The sequence below is a fragment of the Triplophysa dalaica genome, chromosome 16 (assembly GCF_015846415.1).
Source record: "Triplophysa dalaica isolate WHDGS20190420 chromosome 16, ASM1584641v1, whole genome shotgun sequence".
In the NCBI taxonomy this organism is placed as follows: Eukaryota; Metazoa; Chordata; class Actinopteri; order Cypriniformes; family Nemacheilidae; genus Triplophysa; species Triplophysa dalaica.
This window is the reverse complement of record NC_079557.1, coordinates 16,564,746-16,584,945: the sequence shown is the minus strand read 5'-3', so window position 1 is coordinate 16,584,945 and position 20,200 is coordinate 16,564,746. Positions and strand designations below refer to the sequence as shown.

The 20,200-nt window shown below is 41.4% G+C and overlaps 1 protein-coding gene across 2 annotated transcripts in view; it reads left to right on the top strand.

Moving 5' to 3' along the window:
• The window catches only part of htr4 (5-hydroxytryptamine receptor 4), a 106,258-nt gene that overhangs the window by 26,989 nt on the left and 59,069 nt on the right, over window positions 1-20,200 (top strand). For both annotated transcript variants that reach the window (XM_056770263.1, XM_056770264.1), the window contains exons 3-4: window positions 5,270-5,383; window positions 8,641-8,841. In XM_056770263.1, coding sequence (XP_056626241.1) covers window positions 5,270-5,383; window positions 8,641-8,841 — 315 coding nt within the window. The remainder of the gene's footprint in view (window positions 1-5,269; window positions 5,384-8,640; window positions 8,842-20,200) is intronic.

The window sequence follows — 20,200 nt, the reverse complement described above, 5'->3', positions numbered from 1 at the left end:
TTGTTGCAGGTGTTGGTGTGCGGAGTGCCATACCATCTCACTTTCCTGAAACCAGTGGTCCACAGCTGGCACCGTAGAATGATCTCCTGTCCAAGGAAACATGGGAGGTTGATAGCCAAAAATACACTGAAAGGGAGTGAGTCCAGTGGAAGCATGACTCGGGAGTTCTGGGCGTATTTGGCCAAGGCTAGGTAACGGTGCCGGCCTTGCTGTTGGTCTTGGCAGTAGGACATCAGATACCTCCCAATGTCTTGTATCTTCCGCTCAGCTTGGCCGTTGGCTTAAGGATGAAACCCAGAGGTTAGGCTGACGGTGATGTTCAAATGTTGAAAGAAGGCTTTCCAGACTCGTGAGATGAACTGAGGGCCCCTGTTCGAGACGATATCCACTGGCAACCCGTAGTTGCGAAAGACGTGATTAAACAGCGCTTCTGCTGTTTGAAAGACTGTAGGCAGATGGGATAATCAATTTGCATGCCTTGGAGAATCGATCAGTAGCCATGAGTATGCAAGTGTATTTCTCGGACAGGGGCAAGTCTGTGAGGAAGTCCACTGCAATTTAGGACCAAGGATATATGTCAGACTGCCGCTGCCGCTGTCCACTGCCGCTGAGTCTTATACTCAGGACCTCCCGGCGGAGCTTCATGATTACCGGCAGCAATTTCTTCGCCAATCTTCCAGATGAGGGGACTGATGAATATGGTAGGAGGAAGAATGGGTTTAGGGACTCTGGGTTCAGGATCCAAGTGGAACTGGTGAGAGAGGGCATCAGCTTTGACATTCTTGGTCCCGGGTCGATAGGTTACGGTAAACTGAAACGTGTGAAGAACAAGGCCCATCTGGCATGTCGGGGACTGAGTCATCTGGCCTCAGATACTCAAGATTTTGGTGGTCTGTAATGACAAGGAATGGATGGTTAGCCCCCTCTAGCCAGTGCCGCCATTCTTCCAGAGCCAGTTTGCTCGCCAACAGTTCCCAGTTGCCAGTTGCCGATATCATAAATTTCCCCTGCCGGGGACAGCTTTCTTGAAAAGTAAGCACATGGATGAAGACGGGTTGGATTCCACTGCCGCTCAGACAGCACCGCTCCCACCCCTGTAATAGAGCCATCCACTTCCACAGTGAAGGAGGAAGGTGCTTGTCAGGCCATGGCGTAGGGTATGACGACACATGACGAGATGGAGAAGAATCAGCGCTTTGAATTGTTTTCAAACACCTCATCATTGGTGAAGGTTTCTGACATCACCTCAATTTAATTTAAACATTGACAACGTGACATCTGCAAATGCCCGTTAATGATCCAGAAATATGACGCCTACAAGCATCCACATTAGGACCCACACCAGTCATCTGCGATTATCCCGAAATAACTTTTTGTCCACACGAATGGAAGAGTCGCATTCGCCCTTAGAGAAGACGAACACCGACGTATCGCCCAACCCACTCCCGGGTGCAAGTTATTAACAGATATCCCATTAATTACTGTCAATCCACAAACCAGGATGGCAAAGAAAGGTTCATAATAGTCATGAAAAATATATCCCGCTGTGAGCCTATTGGGAAAGGTAGAAGAGGTTCAGCTCCATTGAGATGCCTTATTCTGCTTCAGGGATGTGGAGCGCTCATCTGCAAAAAAAAAGAGGAAATTATACGGCACCCTGGATATGTGGAAGCTAAGTTGGCTTTTTGCACTTGTGAGAGTGCTTCTTTAAAATGGCACGTTTTCTCATTTTGCCTGACATACTTCGCCTGAGGAATTCATCAAATGGAAGCAATGCTCCAGTGACACCAGATGCATATCATTTCATCAACAACCTTGAAGGATTGCTTTAAAAGATTTTGATTCTTCACTGATTTACTGCACATCAGGAGCATTTCAGTCTTTCCCCCGACCAACACTGAAGGTCACGGTAGTTGTGTTCATGATGGACCCTTCTGTGCTAAACGGAATGAGGTTTGAAGCTCAATGATTTATGGAGAAATTCTAATGTCAGGAAAGGCCAGAGCTAGCTGCATATCATGATTTATTGGGGAAACAACAAGAAAAAAGATAACAAGAAATAACACGGCATAGGGTTATCCAAAGCTTTCTTACATATCGGCAAAGTTTTTTATCAAACTAAAAGTATCTCAAATGTAATGGATTGCTATCATATTAAGCCTTAAAAGCATATTTAGAATTGCAAATGCCTGCTTCTGCATGGGTCGAATGCTCATTAATCCTAGTAAATTAACAACATGCACTTTGTGCTTTTAATCAGCATATTTGTCCTTCACGAGTGGCCGTGAAATCAGTGCTGGCTGATGTCTGTTTGCATAGAGAATTAATGAAAAAGAAGTGCCTTAGTTCAAGTTTGGATTTGACTCTTGGATGGTTTCCCAGCAATTGAGGGCAAATTTCCTTCAAGCTTTAGATCACTAGCAATTGAATAAAAACAGATAAAGCTGAATGTGTTACGTGGTAGTCGATAGGAACGCTCAGAGACATTAAAAAACAGAGTTTTGACACTCTTTGATCCCGCCCCCGCATGGTCACGTGGATATAGTTCCAAACTGTAAATCTGTTTAAGGGTAAGCGGTTTAATGGGTTTATTTGGAAGACATAGTCGAAGCAGCTGTATTTGCAACACATTTCACTAAATATATGCACTGATTACTTTGTTTATTATATTTATAATAACATTTTTACCGACGAGTTTTAGTGGGACAGTATTAATCAGTTAGGTGTATTTTAGTTGACTAGGAAGGATGCATAATCTGCAATACATTAACAGTATGCATGCATTAATGTTTCTTATGCTTCTATCATCATCAGTACAAACTGTACATACCAATGTTAAATTATGTTTAACATTAAGACATTCATATAAAATTGCACAAGTAATTTATCAGTAAATTATAAATGATTGCAATTCAATTCACTACAAAGAATGCTGAAAATGAACAAGACAAAAAATTTCAGTCAGTAAGAGATTTTATCTGATCACTCATTCAGGGAGAGGGTGGATTATATAATGAATCTGTATAGAAAATCTAATTCACCCACACATACAGACACACAGAAAAGCCCTTTTTATTTTGGAAAACAATAGTTTTGTTTAAAAAACATCCTTATAATAAAACACCACTTTAACAGAGATGTGCTTTATCAACTTACCTGCGAATGTGTTTGGGAAACTGTGAAGGAATAGGCTTCAATGCAGAATTTGGATTTAGAGGCCTCCATGACAGGAGTTACTTCCGCATTCCATTCTTCCAACGAACTTTTCTGCGAGTGTCGCATCTCTGTTTTCCAACAGCTCTGGGAATGCTCAAACCGACCACACTACAATGCTGGGGAATGAAGCACCTGCTTTGTTTCACCAGCACTGTTTGTTCAATTTTTTTTTAAATATGTTATTTATTTAAAAATACACAGGACTGCTCAGCTTTACTTTTTCTTAATGTCTCTCTATATAATAAATAAAACATTTGAAAGGTTTGAAATATTTAACTTCCCCCAATTTTTGCTGTTGATTCCTTTATATGTCAGACATGTTTTCTTTTAGCAGAGGGAGTAATGGGATATAAAAATAGTGTTTGTGACTCTTATAATTATCATTGATTATATAAAAAGTATATTTGAGAGGACCTCCGTTAACCTTGAGATGCAGTCATCCTTTCCACGAAAAAGCATGTTTTCACTCAGTCGGGAGTTTGGAATTTTCGACACTAAATGAAAACATGAAGGAGTCGAGTAGTGATTGACCTGATTGACATAATTTTACAGCTAGACTTACCTTCTTCATAGCAGTGGTTCTGTATAGAGCTGTCACTTTATCAGATGTTGACTTTGACGTCATTTGTCTTAACCTGTGTTGCAGTGGGTATGTGTTGTCTGTTTGTTTTATTTAAACAGCCAAAGAACTTCAGGGAAGCATCAGACATCCGTGGTTGAGCAAATGAGTCTTCATCATGTATCTTAAATGCCCTGCGTTTCATTTGTCTGCATCCTGCGGCAGGGGGTTACCTCTGACAAATGCCTGGAGTCACAATTACAGGATTTAACTTCCAAACACATAGTCAGTGTCAATCTTGAGGAAAAACATTGTGTCTGTCAGATATGAATGAAAATGCTAATTTTTACTCTTAACGTTAAACTACAATGGATGTTGGGCTAATATTGAGTCTAAATCACGGTTTAAATGACAGGCATATCCAAAAGTGGTTGAAGAATACATAAATAGAAATTATAATAGCAGCCCTGAGGAGAAATTGTCACGGATCACGTGGCAAGACAGGGCAGGAGAACCCAAGTGCAGGCAGGATTCAGGACGAGGCGAGAAGGTAGGGGGTTAACAGGGAATTTTATTAAACAATGAACACTATAACAAAAGGCAAAACAAAACCCACTAGGTGGAAAACAAGAAAGGGTAAATTATTAACAAATACAAGGACACTGACTCACTAGACTAGAAAATAAACACTGGATAACAAACACTAAACTGACACTTACTAGGACTCAGGGTAACAGGAAACAGGGGTAAGCATATAGCTAGAGACAGCAAGACCAAACATGTACAACCAGGGTAGGGCGTACATATACATACAATGAACCAGCACAGGACAATGAACACGAGGATGTTTTAAAGGGAGAGGAACCAAGAGGGAACAGGTGCAAGGGATTAACAATGAAGGAAAGCTAATTGACACAAACTAGGAAACAGGAGGGTAGGAACGATGACGCGACTCGGGGAGAGTATGGAAGGCCACAAGGTCAAAAACATCTCTCCCCACATGAAACAAAGGATTCTGTATGATTCCACCTCTAAACCAAGAAATACCTGACAAGGAGAGGTGAAACAATGACAGAAATAATGCTATATGTTGTTGAGATTCACGTTATCAGTATAACAAAAATAATCATGGCAAGAAAGAAAGATTTTTATAGAAGGAATTGTTCGGCCATGCTGTGTGGGCAATGTTCTTTCTATTTCTGGACAAGACATCAACCCCTCTGTTTCCATGGGAATTGAGGTGGCGAAACCGTTCTTAAAGGTCAACTTTAATAATTAGCAAATCAAACTTACATCAAAGGCAATACATTTATACAACTAAAGGGATGTTTCGGTCACCATTTTGCTTCAAATATTAAAATGCAGTTCGTGGTCTTGATGGTCTTGTTCAATTTCTTCACACTGAAACTGACATATTATTCAAAGACTTACTCTTAAGTGTTTTTTTAATATGATCTAGTTGTCAATAAGTCTGTCTTCTCTCTGTTGCCACAGCAACTGGATGGCGAAGAGGGTTGCTCTTATCAGCTTCCTGTCACTGGTCATGCTCATGAGTGTCTTGGGCAACCTGCTGGTTATGGTGGCCGTCTGCAAGGACCGGCAGCTCAGGTCAGAAACCCCGCCCTCTTTCTCTTTTCTCTCCACCCACTGCTCTCCACTTTCCTCTCATCCTGGGAAAAAACATCCTGGTTAAGCATTTGACTTGTTCAGCATGACTGAGTTGTAATGCAATACCTTTTGACCGGAGCCTTCTAAAAAATAAATGTTTGTATGGTAAATTTAGTCAGTATTCATATAAAAGGAGTTATTTTTAGATGCTTTTACACTGTATAACAGTATACTTAAACCTGTATTTTACAGCATAATGCAAGATACATTACAAATGATACACGTGAAAAATGGCAAGAAGCGATTCATTTTTAAATATTAAACATAATTAAATAAAGATGTAGAGTTATTCATTGGTTGTTCATTGAGTGTAAGCTTACACCAACTTAAGTTAATTTAAGTGTCATCAACTTTTAATAATATATTTAAATTTATTATTAATATGAAAGTTTATTATTATGATATCATGACACATAAATAGTAGGAATCCATGAATCTCTTTCACACTCAATATCAAGGTTAATGGTTCATTGCAAAAATTTCAAGTTCATCTTTGATTAAAGCTGTTTCTAGTATCAGCAAGGATTTTTTTGTTTATCAGTTCATAAGTGCCTTTGAAATGGTAGTTTGTTGTTGTTGTACTTTTGTGGCAGTTTATAAAAAAAGTTTTTTTAGTAATTGCCTCGCCACTGGTAATAAGCATCTTGTTAATTACAATATCGGGGACCTGCGTTCTTAAAAAAACTATGCAGAAATTGTTTCTACATCAGTGAAAGCTGAATGAAGCTCAGTCCTTTATTAACAGAAATAGTCCCCGTCTGGTATGGAATTGCACTTCAGATTTCCACCCACACTGCATCAAAATCTCTTTCTCATCATCATCTTAGTCTGTCTAGAAAGTGTCAACACCATCACAAAGGTAAAATTCTAAGAAAGCCATCAGTGACTCCCTCTATTACAACAGTGAAGAAATTAGTTTTAGATCATGTGGATAATCTTGAAAAAATAACCTTTAAGATGGTGTTGTTTGCCAACCGAAACCTCAGATATGTTAAGGAAGTATACATAACTGATTAAATACTATGGTGTCAAATTTGACAAGCACTTTTTAATACTTTTTATTGGTTAGATCAGTGGTTCTCAAATTTCTCAGATCAAGTACTACCTTTAATAAAATAATTTTTTATATATTTTTTTAACTCAAATTAATAGTAGAACTGTGAATCGTTATCTTTACACATTATCATCCAATTCTAATGTATTTTTAATAATACTAACTGTTGTTAAACTAAAGAACATGTTTATTCAAGTTATTCAACAGTAATAGTGAAAACAAAACACTTTTCTGTAGTGCACGGTAAACACGGCTCTGTAAAAATATATATTTTTTGATTTATTAACTTTTTGGGCACTTGGAGAAAGACTTCTAACCTATAATAAAGGCAAACAATGTGGAAATAATATTTAACACAGAAGATTAATAAATATATGTAAACTTGAACATCAAGTCTCACACTTGACTGCAGCGGCTTTTGTTAAAGCGCGTCAAAATTATATTGTGACATACCCGTGTTGAATTACCGCTTTACAGCATTAACAAAAGCTTTAAGCAGAGGTTCAAGTGCAGAAATACATAAGAAGCTTCATTTGCACGCAGTTCTTTGGAAGAGAGAGAGACTCACAAATTTCCATCTGCTCCCACTCTGTGTTTACCTGTCATGCACCTTGGTTACATCGAACAATAAATAAACAATAATTCATACAAGTATATTAAATTTGCACATAGGCTATATGATATGTATTCTGTATTTATCGATAATGTATTAAACATTTGAAATTGTTTTTAAAACACAAAATGTAAATTAATAAATTGATTTTTTAATTTTCTGTCGTGTCACGTACAACCTGTGATTTCTAACCACTAGCGAACCACTAGCACTACGTGTACCACAGTCTGAGAACCACTGGGTTAGATATTGGCAAAACTCCGTAACAAATGTAAAGTGTGACTAATAACTATGATTCATGGAAAAAAATAAAAATCATGAAAAATAGCGATACAAGGTTTCAGAAGAACAGCCTTTTTTTTTACCAGTACAGTTTATATAACACTAGATTCTTTAGTCTATAAATATGTTGCCTATGCTAGTGGATGCTGAATGCACTCTCAAAGTGTGGGCGAGGTACTGTATATAGCCAACTTTGGTAATTCAACAAGCAAAAAGTAAGGCCATGTATTTTATACACTGGTATCTGAGTGCATCGTGACTTTTTATTTGGAGTAACATGCACAGACGTATCATGTATATGCATCAAAAAGGTTAAAATTAATCTAAAATCCATGCACAATGTTGTCTTTATTTTTCAATTCTTATAAATATTTCATCATCAATCACAAAAGGGAGCATTGCACTAAAATAACCGTGTCAATGATAAAAATGGATGAGAATCTCAGAGCAGCTATTAACTATAAATGCTAAAAGTTTCCTTCAGCTCTCCAGTTTGGAGGCATCAGCATTGCGTCTTGCCCTCTCAAACTTTACTACAGATTATTTAAATACTGTACATCTGATTTATGACTTGCTTATTGTGTTTCACACACACCTAGATAATCTCACTCGAGCGGCATGTTTCCACTCAACCACCTGCATAATGTTCATATGATAAAACTGTAGGAGTCACAAAAAAAAAAAAAATCTCCAAGGCGTCATTTACCGCATGTTAGGTCATGACGGTAATAATAAATAATTTAAAAACAGGCTGTCCGAAATGCTATCGCTGAAGGGGTAAAATGAAACATCTGGTGCTATTTTGCTTCAATGCAAAGGGGACACACTATCTGATGGCATAATTGTCAGATGCCTGTTGCTTTTCATTCTTTTGATTTCATTCTTTAGATTTGAATGAAAGCCAATCAGTGCCGCGCTCTGTATTCTTTCAAAGATGTATATTGTCGGCAGGCAGCTGGTATGCTGCTTTTATGCCATGTTATGGTTAAGTGCCAGAATGATTTGAACCCATTAATGGTTCTGAGTTAGCTATATATAGAGTTGTGAGTTCAGACTCTCCAGTAGGACTTTTATTACTCATTAATAGGATGCACAGAGCTCTGGACATTCTCAGCGGGTAAAACATTATGGCAGCAATGTACCACACACATCGCCATTGATGCACATGTGCTTTATGTATACGCAAATCAGATTTTAGTGAATACACAAACATCTTTAAATAACAGTTTGAATGTGTTTCCCCTGTAGGAAAATAAAAACCAACTACTTCATCGTCTCACTGGCATTTGCTGACCTGCTGGTGTCAGTGCTGGTGATGCCGTTCGGTGCCATAGAACTGATCCATTTGAACTGGATCTACGGAGAGACCTTCTGCCTGGTCCGCACCTCTCTGGATGTGCTGCTGACCACCGCCTCCATCTTACACCTGTGCTGCATATCCCTAGACAGGTAAAAAAAAATATTTTAGAACCATGGAATCATAATTCTTGGTTGTGTATAGCTCAAACCGTATTAATTGAAATTCTCCAAAAGGTTCAACCTGACACATGACTCCAGATGCTGTTGTCATGGCACCAAAAAACTGTTTCGCCAGAAAGGACAATGAATTGAGAGTTGAGTTTCGCACGTTGTGTAGTGATGCTGTTTCCATGGTGATAAGTGGGGCCACATGAAGTCATTTTTCAAATAAGGAGTCCACCAACACCGAGTTTGCCAATCATGTTAAATCTTACAGACGATTGACAGGCAAGAAGTCATTAAAGGCATAGTTCCTCCAAAAATAAAAATCCTGTCATCACTTATTCACCCATATGTCGTTTAAAACATGTATATGAAGGTTTCTTCTGTAAAACACAAAAGAAGATATTTAGAAAAATGTTTGTCCTTACAGTGGAAGTCAATTGTGTTCAACATAATATAATTCTTTAGGTTTAAAAATTACATTTTGGGTGGATCTATCACTTTAAAGACATTTTGCTGTTTGTGAAACATCAGAGTTGTTTGATCAGATGGCTGTACATCATTACCTGGCCTTGATCTGTCAGTCTGAGTACACTATATGTGGAACTTTGATGGACAATGTAGCCAGCTTGGGCGGGTTCCCGTCCAAATGGGCGGATTTGAATTTGATTGTGCGGGTTATAATTGGCTTGGGCGGGTGGACAAAATTTAGCCGGATTTGGGATCAGTTTGGCGGGTTTGAATTAAAATTGAATGTACATTGTATATGCTTATTATTTCACAAAATAATTTTGTTCGTGTACTCCATCCGATTAGTAATCCTGACGTTACTGAACACGCCCACTGACGAGGTCAAAGGCAGCTCGCAGGCTAGCCCGCGGCTTTTAACTAATCACAAGTGATAGTTTGCCACTGCCAAAGATAGTTTTGCAACAGCCAAAAAAGAAGAAGCTGCCAGGACTCAGCGGGAAACATGAACAATCAATATGCCGAAGTCTAAGTAGGTTTTGGCTGGAGGTAGAATATTTTCAAGAAGCTGGAGGAACTACTGCTTTCAGGATTTAGCTTTAGGTGCAATTAAAATCCTCAATCTCCTCATATCCAACGCTCCCGTTGAAAGAGCATTTTTGCAAGTCCCACTGCTTAAAGATGACACCAGAAATAGAATCGGATTGCCGCTCCTTTACGCACACTGCTGACACGGAATGGATGGACATCGGTTACATTTCGTACTCCCCAACAGCTTTTGGGGAAGTTTGACTCATCTCTGTACTAGACATCTCAGCAAGACTGTACATTGTTCTGAAAAGTTGCGTTCAGCTGTATTCTTCAGCATCCTCTCAAATTACCACCGACTGCCTGTTTCTGTTCTGCATTTACAGGTAGGCTTAAGATCTACCTTTCTCTGTCTGTCTGTCTCGCTCTCACTTACACACCTGTTTATAATGAGTAAAATGTAGTAATAATAATAGTAAAAATAATAATATTTGAAGTATAAAATATAATTTAAATACACATTGTTGAATTCGTAATTAACGGATTGGGTATGTGATTGATCTTTAAACTAAATCTACACTGTAAAAGTACATTGTGTGTGATGTGAGGGCAGGTCCATGGGACAGAGATTTGAACGTCTTATGATGTCATTTTGTTACTGTGGTTCCGTTGCTGCTAGTGTATGTCGCTAGCCATAGCATGGAGCATTAATTTTGGCATTAAAAATGACTAAATCCTGATTAAATTTAACCAAATATTAATCAAATATTTTGTGAGGTTTTGTGTGCGTTTGGGAGGGTTTTGGACCGTTTTTGGGCTGGGAACTGTCAACTCTATCTGGCAACACTGTTCATCCAAACCCCATGAGTGTGCATTTGACTAGAATCCATTCTGTGCTTTGACATCTTACTTAGTTTCTGGCTTTGTTCCCATCTGAAGCAAGCGTTCCATTTTGAATGATAAATGAAGTTAACAAGAAGGACTCAAAGACAGTTTAGTGTCATGATTCTGCCTCATCATGTCATGTCTTTCTTGGTCTTGTGGTAGAATCATGGCAGAGCCTCAGGTTTTGTGTGGAGAGAGGCATGTTATTGTTGGTTCTGAAATAACATGCACTCTCTCTGGTCTCGTCTTTGGCCCACCCCTCTCATTTCCTCTTTTAGCTTCCTTTCAGTGTTTCATCCCCGACACCTGTCCCTTTATCAATTATCCTTTCTTAGTCTCCCTATATATTGCCCTGGTGTCTGCGGTCCTGTGCTTGTTCGTTTTTCTAGTTTTGCTATGTTTGCCTCGCCTCGCCTTTACTGACCTACCCTTGCTGTATTGCAGACGTTGCTCCATCATGGGAAGTGTTTGTTTTCGGTTTGTGTTTTGTTCCATTTTTCGTTTAATTAATCAGTGTTTCTTTAACCCGCTGCCTGCAATTAGGTTCTCTTCCCGAATACACTCCTGACAGTTTAGTATCGTGAGCATCTTGTGTGACACCGACACATTGTAAAGTTAGTTGGTTGTGAATGAAGCCACTTGCAGTAAAGCAGCAGTTTTAAAAAGCACTAAGGTTTAGTTTGTACTTCCTTTTGGGTTAAACCATACTTTTTGTTCTGGCCTTTTACCCTGGAGTGATGCATTTGACCAAAAGTTTTATATTCAAGATGAGCGTTGAGTGCTACCCCTGAAGCCACTCAGAATGTCTTCCAGGACTTCGCTTGTAAAAGGTGTCATGAGGGCACACCAGGAGGATCATTTTGGCTTGCTTTAAAATGAATGACTGACCTTCTTTCATGTAAGTCAATGAGAGGCAATGTTGTTGTATAGCTGTTTGATCATATTAGTGATTGTATGAGGGGTTTACTAACATCGTCGTAAGACTTTCTATTAGTTAAGTGTTAAGCCATCTTGGAACAGTCCACTGACATTACTCACGGTTTGCTAGAATGCCACAACACCGTGGCTATGAATTCTCATTCCCGAAAAATGGGGTTCCCTTTCTTTGTTGTAATGTGTCAAATAAAGTGTAGTGTAGCAAAGTTCAGTTTACACAACAATAAATATGTTTTCATAATCATACACAGTCAGCTTTCTCTTGAGTTTTAATGGACCGGCTTGGCTGTCAAATCTGTAAAACAAAACCATTTATCACAAGCTAAACATCCCTAGTCCAGATAACAGAAATAAGCGTTCAGAATTTTTTTTATCTCAAGATCGACAGCTAAATAAGAAAATAGTTCCACCCATATCTGTGTATAAAAGATACGCAGCAACAGTTAAAAAGTAGCTTAATTCCATGGGAAAACCGCAGACTTGGCAACACAGACAGGCTCGCACCGTTCCAATATGCCGGACAACCTAGGTATAGTGGCTCATAGAAACAGATCCTAATGCGACATCTAGTTATTTATATCTATGTTTAGTAAGCTGTATTTTCTTGTTAATATTAATTAATTAAAATAACCCAACTGCAGTTTGATTAATATTAATTGGACTGTATAATAAAAAACATGATTATTTGAATTGTTTGAAGTTATCTGTTTTTGCAAATGAACACTTCAATTAAGTGTAATAAAAAATAAATAAACTGTTTCAAAGCAACAACATAAACAAACATAACTGTGCATGCATGCTTTTTTTAGCACAAACTTCATTTCTGGTACACATCTGCAAAGAGTAGAATTCCTGTAGACTATTTCTGAAAACAATCAAAAGAAATGTAATAAGGAAATTAGATTAGCTAGCAAGTTAAAAATTTGTCTAGTCAGTATTATGTTTTTGGGTTACCAATAGAAAAAAACGTTACTTTGTTACTTAGTTGCATGACCCATCAAACAAATTGTTTATTTAATAAAATTAATATACAATCAAATTCAACAAATTGTCTATTTAATAAAATGTTAATATAATAAAATATTAGTTAATATGAATTAAATATAAATAGTTGTATTATAAGCCACTAGCCAAACAAATAAACAAATGCAGAACGCAAGTTCAATTTGGGCCAGGCCCGTACGTCCGAAAAAATGTAAATGTTAAATACATTAAAGCCATATGAAGCATTATGTACCTTAGACTTTCAACAGGTAACTGACACTATAATCTTATTGTATGTAAATACCTTTTTTATAGGTTAATTAAACCTAATTTTTACATTTATGCATGGCAGACACTTTTATCCAAAGTGAATTATTTAAACTACATTTTTCAGTATTGTTTATAAAGTATATATTATATTTAATTTTTCAACATGTGTGTTCCCTGGTGTTCGAATCCCTTAGCTTTGTGTTGCGGACACAACTTGCAGAGCTGAGTGCTCTCGCTAACCACCATCTCACTGATACATTTCATGCTTCTGACAGAATGACAGTATAATCAGCCAATTCAAGAGAAGTAGAGTCACTGCCTACACTCACATGACCTATTTCCCTTTATCATCTCACGCTTAAGAATGCTCAATGACAACACAAAGACCTTTTAAATTTTTCACTGCAACTGGTGTTGCCGTTGGGCTTCTTTACATTCTCAAAGTAGTTTACAGTGCATAACAAGGTATAGATTAAATCTGTATGTGTTTCCTCATGGTTGTTAATTACTAATATGATTATATTTGACTGTATGTTTTGTTTTGTTTTATGTTTTAATACTTCTCTCAGTATCCAAATGTTTTATAGACGTACTGTCTCGCAATTTCCTCTCCTTCCTCGCGTTCTGATCAACGTGTTTAGTGTCTCCAATAGCACACATGTCCCTTCAGATGATTCACAGTCTCACTGTTGATTTAATGCTTAATTTAGTCCTCTCTATTATGCCTACTCTCATCTGACTCATTCCAGTTGAATGCTAATTGTAGGTGCTCATTAGCTGCGCTGTATGTGCGTCATGAGCGACAACTTGAATATGTTTCTGGAGTTTTACTTGATATACACTATACACACTGTATATATGTTTTATGGAGACTTATGACATATCCAAAAATACATGTTGTAGCTCTGGTCAGCTCTGGTGCATTCTTTTGCAATTTCTTTGCATTTTTTTCATTGAATTTAAAAGAGTGCCCTACCCACATAAATTGGAGTTAATTGATAGCAATGGTCTTATTTTACAGAAAACCTTATCATTTTAACTTTTTGACATAATTTGACAATAATGTTATTTTATTCACTCTAAAGTGTTAGATCACTGAAATGTATAAGAATAATGTACAGGCTGGTTGTTATTGCAGAAATAAGCCCAGACAGTGTGATTAGGACCCGGCGCGAAGAGGAGGGTCTTGTATCACAGTGAAGGGGCTTATTTTGTGATAACAGCCGGGTGCTTGTACAAAATCCCACTTATTACACGGCTGCTTGCCACATGAGAAAAAAACTGGACATGAAATGTGATTTTTAAATTTTACCGAATGCACCCCCTCCGCAAGGAAAAGCCATTTACTTTCAGCTTTAGTGCAAGAAACAACATTCAGATGTCGCGAACAGGCAATTTGGTTCAATCATTTGTAAATATAATGTCATATATGTTGTCAAAAAACATATTTATAAACCCCAAAAAACTGTCAAAATGATTTGTCGCATCCGCGTTACCATGTGTTATTAGTTTTGAGAGGTTGTTATCTGGGAATAACAAACCTGCAAATGTCGAGACGGGGCAATCAGAATCAAGCATTCCAATAAGCTGTGTAATCAACAGTGATGTTCTTAATAGTGTGAGCTTTCATTTGTGATATTAATGGTATATGACAATATCTAAGTCGAATTGCTCAAAGTTTCCAAAAAAGAAAGATATTTTCACAGAAAACAGAAATTTTCTACCTTTTTAAAGACTTTAATAAACAGCTGATTGGGACTATCTTTTCGGGCTAGTGACATCATGAATCTGAAATTTACAATAACCTTGTGCCTGTCACGGTTCTCGAAGGACACAGATGCAGGTGAGGATAATACAGTTTATTTGCACAAGGTTACACAGCAACAAACAATAAATCGGCAGGGCACTCCTGACAAGAAAACATAGGAACCACGGCCGGCTATAACCTCCGTGAGAGAGAATGTGGCCAGGGCACACCAGACCGTAAAACTGGAAAACTCCGCTAGTCGATACTCCGTGAGAGAATAATCCAAACGTAAATCCAAAAGGAACACGAGATCCAAAAGAGAGCTGTAAGGGAAAATAAAGTCCAAACCAGCTCACGGGATGCCTCGTTCCTACGAAAGGATAGATCAAAAGTAACTACAAGCGCTACGAGCAAACATGGTACAAACAAATTACATCGCCACACGGAGAGAATGGAAAAACGAGCTGAAATAGAGGGAACACAAATGAGGAGCAGGTGAGAGAAATCAACAGCAGTAAGAGCCTTAATGGGTTACCAGACGTGAGACAAAGGCAAACGACAAAACACAGCAAACTGGATAAGAATAAACCCAAAATAAAATAAAACGACAGGCAAAGCCTGACAGAACCTCCTCCCCAAAGATGCCTCATGGCATCCAAAACCTACCCACGAGAGCGAAGGAACTGATCAATGAGAGAGCGGTCCAAAATGTCCCGAGCAGGAATCCAGCATCTCTCCTCCGGACCGTAACCCTCCCAGTCTACCAGGTATTGGTGACCTCTTCCCCGCCGTCTCACATCGAGAAGTCGACGCACCGTATATGTCGGCGACCCCTCGATGAGTCTAGGAGGCGGAGGAGCAGAGGTCGAGGGCTGAAGGGGGGAACGAACAACAGGCTTGATCTTGGCCACATGAAATGTAGGGTGAACACGCTTAAGAGAGGGAGGCAACTTGAGGCGAACTGACACAGGATTAACAATCTTAGTGATAGGGAAAGGGCCGATAAACTTGGGACCCAGCTTACGTGCGGGGACATGAAGGGGAAGGTCAGATGTAGACAACCAAACCCTTTGACCGCACACGTAAGAGTGCGCCTTGGAGCGACGGCGATTAGCTGATGTTTGGTAGCGTCTACGAGCGAGAATGAGAGCCCGTCTAGCAATCCTCCAGGTGCGAATGCACCGATTAACAAAGCCCTGAGCAGATGGAACGGAGGCGTCAGCCTCTTGGGAGGGAAATAACGGGGGTTGGTAACCAAGGCAGCACTGGAAGGGCGACAAACCCGTAGACGAAACCGGAAGGGAGTTGTGAGCATACTCGACCATTGTCAACTTAGAACTCCAAGACAAAGGCTCAGAAGAAGCAACGCAACGCAGGACCCTCTCGAGATCTTGATTCGCCCGCTCGGACTGCCCATTAGACTGTGGATGGTAACCAGAGGATAAACTGGCAGTGGCCCCCAGGAGACGACAAAACTCTGCCCAAAACTTAGAAACAAACTGGGGGCCCCTGTCAGAAACCACATCCACGGGAAGGCCATGGATACGGAAAACGTCCTTAAGGACGATGCTAGCAGTTACACTAGCAGACGGAAGCTTAGGGAGGGGAATAAAATGTACCGCCTTCGAGAACCTGTCCACCACAGTGAGGACCACGGAATTGCCGCAGGACGGAGGAAGTCCAGTGACGAAGTCCAAGGCAATGTGGGACCAGGGTCTCGAAGGGGTGGGTAACGGATGCAGGAGTCCCGCCGGGGGACGATTAGAAGATTTGTTAGTCGCACAGACCGGGCATGCCGAGACGAACTCGTGAGCGTCCTGCGCCATGGAAGACCACCAAAACCGTTGCTTAATAAGAGACAAGGTGCGAGCAACTCCTGGGTGACAAGCTAGTTTGGAGGAATGACCCCACTGGAGAACGTCGGTACGGACCGCCTGATGAACAAACAACAGATTCGCTGGAACACCAGCCGGGGGAGTAATGTTGACAAGAGCTTCGCGAACCAAGGATTCCACCCTCCAAGTGACCGCCCCCACCACCCGAGTGGGGGAAAGAACGGACACCGGGAGGGAGGAAGAAGCCTCGACCTCGAACTGACGCGAAAGTGCGTCCGGCTTACCATCCTTACTACCCGGCCGGTAGGCGATGACAAAATCAAAACGCCCAAAAAAAAGAGCCCAGCGAGCCTGCCGAGAGTTCAGACGCTTAACCGAACGGATATATTCAAGGTTCTTATGGTCGGTCCATACCAAGAAGGGAACCTTAGCCCCCTCCAACCAGTGACGCCACTCCTCCACGCAAGCTTAACAGCTAACAACTCCTTATTACCGATATCGTAATTCCGCTCCGAGGAATTGAGCCGGCGGGAGAAGAACGCACAGGGATGGATCTTGTCGTCCGGGGCAGAACGTTGGGACAAGATCGCTCCTACCCCCGCCTCAGAAGCATCGACCTCCACAATGAACTGACGAGATGGGTCGGGATTAACCAGAATGGGCGCAGACGTAAAGAGACCCTTAAGTCTATCAAACGCAGTCTGAGCCCGCTCTGACCACACGAACCGCCTCAACGTGGATGTGAGCTCCGACAAGGGAAGAGCGACCTGACCAAACCCTCGGATGAACCGTCTGTAAAAATTGGCAAACCCCAGAAATCGCTGGACCGCCTTGCGATTAACCGGGGTAGGCCAATCAGCAACTGCTTTTACCTTACTGGGGTCCATCCGAATACCCTCGGGCGACAAGATAAAACCCAGAAACGGAACCGACCGTGCGTGAAATACACACTTCTCCATCTTAGCGAACAGGCGATTCTCAAGTAACCGACTTAAAACCCGCCGGACGTGCTGGACATGGTCCCGTTCATTCTGCGAGAAAATCAAAATGTCGTCGATGTAGACGAAAACGAACCGGTCGACCATGTCCCTCAGCACGTCATTGACGAGTCTCTGGAAAACCGCCGGAGCGTTCGACAGGCCAAAAGGCATCACACGATACTCAAAGTGGCCTGTGGGAGTGTTAAAGGCGGTCTTCCACTCGTCCCCCTCCCTTATCCTGACCAGGTGATAAGCATTGCGTAAGTCTAGCTTCGTAAAGATGGTAGCACCCTGCAAGAGACCGAAAGCTGACGACATCAACGGCAAAGGATGGCAATTCTTAACCGTGATGTTGTTCAGCCCCCGGTAATCAATGCAAGGGCGAAGGGAACCATCCTTCTTCTCCACGAAGAAAAACCCCGCCCCAGCCGGAGAGGAAGAGGGACGAATAATGCCGGACAACAAGGAATCGGCCACATACCTTTCCATGGCCTCCCTTTCAGGACCAGAAAGAGGGTAAAGGCGACCCTTAGGTGGAGAAGTGCCAGGTAAAAGGTCAATCGCACAGTCGTACGGGCGGTGTGGAGGTAGAGATGTCGCTCGGAACTTACTAAAAACCGCTCTCAGATCATGATAACATTTAGGTACCCCCGAGATATCTACAGGCTCCTCCTGAATCAGAGGAGAAGAAATCAAAGGAGAAAGAGCAGTGTTTAAACAATTAGAAGCACAAAAATCACTCCATTCACAAACAACATTCTTTCTCCAGTCAATAAGAGGGTTATGTTTAGTCAGCCAGGCGTGACCCAACACGATAGGAGCGGAGGGAGATTGAATCAGGAGAAACTGAAGCTTCTCGGTGTGATTTCCAGACGTGGTGAGCGAAACAGGTTCAGTAGTCGAAGAAATGTGTGTGAGAGGCGTGCCGCAGAGCGTCTCAGCCGCAATGGACTGAGCGAGAGGTACTACGGGAATCCTCCACCTCTTAGCCAGCTCAATGTCAATAAAATCACCCTCCGCTCCAGAGTCAATGAGGGCAATAACCGAGTGGCTAACTCCCCTCCACTGAATGACTGCGGGAAGAACAGTCCGGCTGTGAGAGAGGGGAACAGTAGAGCAAATGCTTACCCCACGAGAAGACAAGCTGACTGGACGACTCTTAATAAGTGGACAACCAGCCACTAAATGCTCAGGATCACCACAATAGAGACACAAATTGTTGGCCCGGCGTCGACGACGTTCCTGATTGGTGAGCCGGGCACGGCTGATCTGCATAGGCTCCTCCTGGGGCGGAGATAGAGAAGGGGGCTTTCCAGCCGATTCCAAAGAGCCTTGTCATTCCAGCCGCAAGATGAAGCCAATGTACGGAACTCAATGGAGTAATCAGAGACCGTCCTGCAACCCTGTTGTAAGAGGGACAACGACCGAGCTGCTTCGCTGTTAAGTGCAGACCGGTCGAAAACCTTCCTAAGCTCCTGGGAGAACAACTCAAAAGAAGCACAGCAGGCATGCTTATTGTCCCAGAGCGCCGTACCCCATTCCCTGGCGACACCCTTCAGCTGCATGACCACGAATGCTACCTTCGACTGCTCGGTGGAAAAGCAGGAGGGCTGTAGGGAGAAGGTCAGAGAACATTGTGAGAGAAATGAGCGACAGGAAGTGGGCTCACCGGCGTAGGGAACTGGAGGATTGAGACGAGGCTCCGGTCGGCGGGAAGAGACTGCGTCCGTCTCAACCGGTGCAGCACTAGCTGAAGCTGCCGCTTCTATAGACTGGGTCTGGTCAAGGTGATGAGCGATAGCAGCGAGTTGTTGGGAGAGAGTAGAGATGCCCACACGAATCTCCGCTACCTCCTGCTGCTGACGTCCTAAAAGCAATCCCTGGCTGGCGATGGCACGGCGAACATCGACCTCTTCTGCTGAGTCCATCTTTGGTGGCGATGTACTGTCACGGTTCTCAGAAGGACACAGATGCAGGTGAGGATAATACAGTTTATTTGCACAAGGTTACACAGCAACAAACAATAAATCGGCAGGGCACTCCTGACAAGAAAACATAGGAACCACGGCCGGCTATAACCTCCGTGAGAGAGAATGTGGCCAGGGCACACCAGACCGTAAAACTGGAAAACTCCGCTAGTCGATACTCTGTGAGAGAATAATCCAAACGTAAATCCAAAAGGAACACGAGATCCAAAAGAGAGCTGTAAGGGAAAATAAAGTCCAAACCAGCTCACGGGATGCCTCGTTCCTACGAAAGGATAGATCAAAAGTAACTACAAGCGCTACGAGCAAACATGGTACAAACAAATTACATCGCCAGACGGAGAGAATGGAAAAACGAGCTGAAATAGAGGGAACACAAATGAGGAGCAGGTGAGAGAAATCAACAGCAGTAAGAGCCTTAATGGGTTACCAGACGTGAGACAAAGGCAAACGACAAAACACAGCAAACTGGATAAGAATAAACCCAAAATAAAATAAAACGACAGGCAAAGCCTGACAGTGCCTTGGAACACAGATAGGGTATTTGGCGGGACATCTCAACACAAACTCTAACCAGTAGACCAATCACAAAAGACAGTCACAGCTTGACCAATCAGAATGTTTCGGAAGTAGGAACTTCATAGAACATAGAACTCAACCAGTGTTGCCAACTCGGGAGACTGCATTCATTCATTTATTTATTTAGAAATTAGATGTTATTTATTAGAA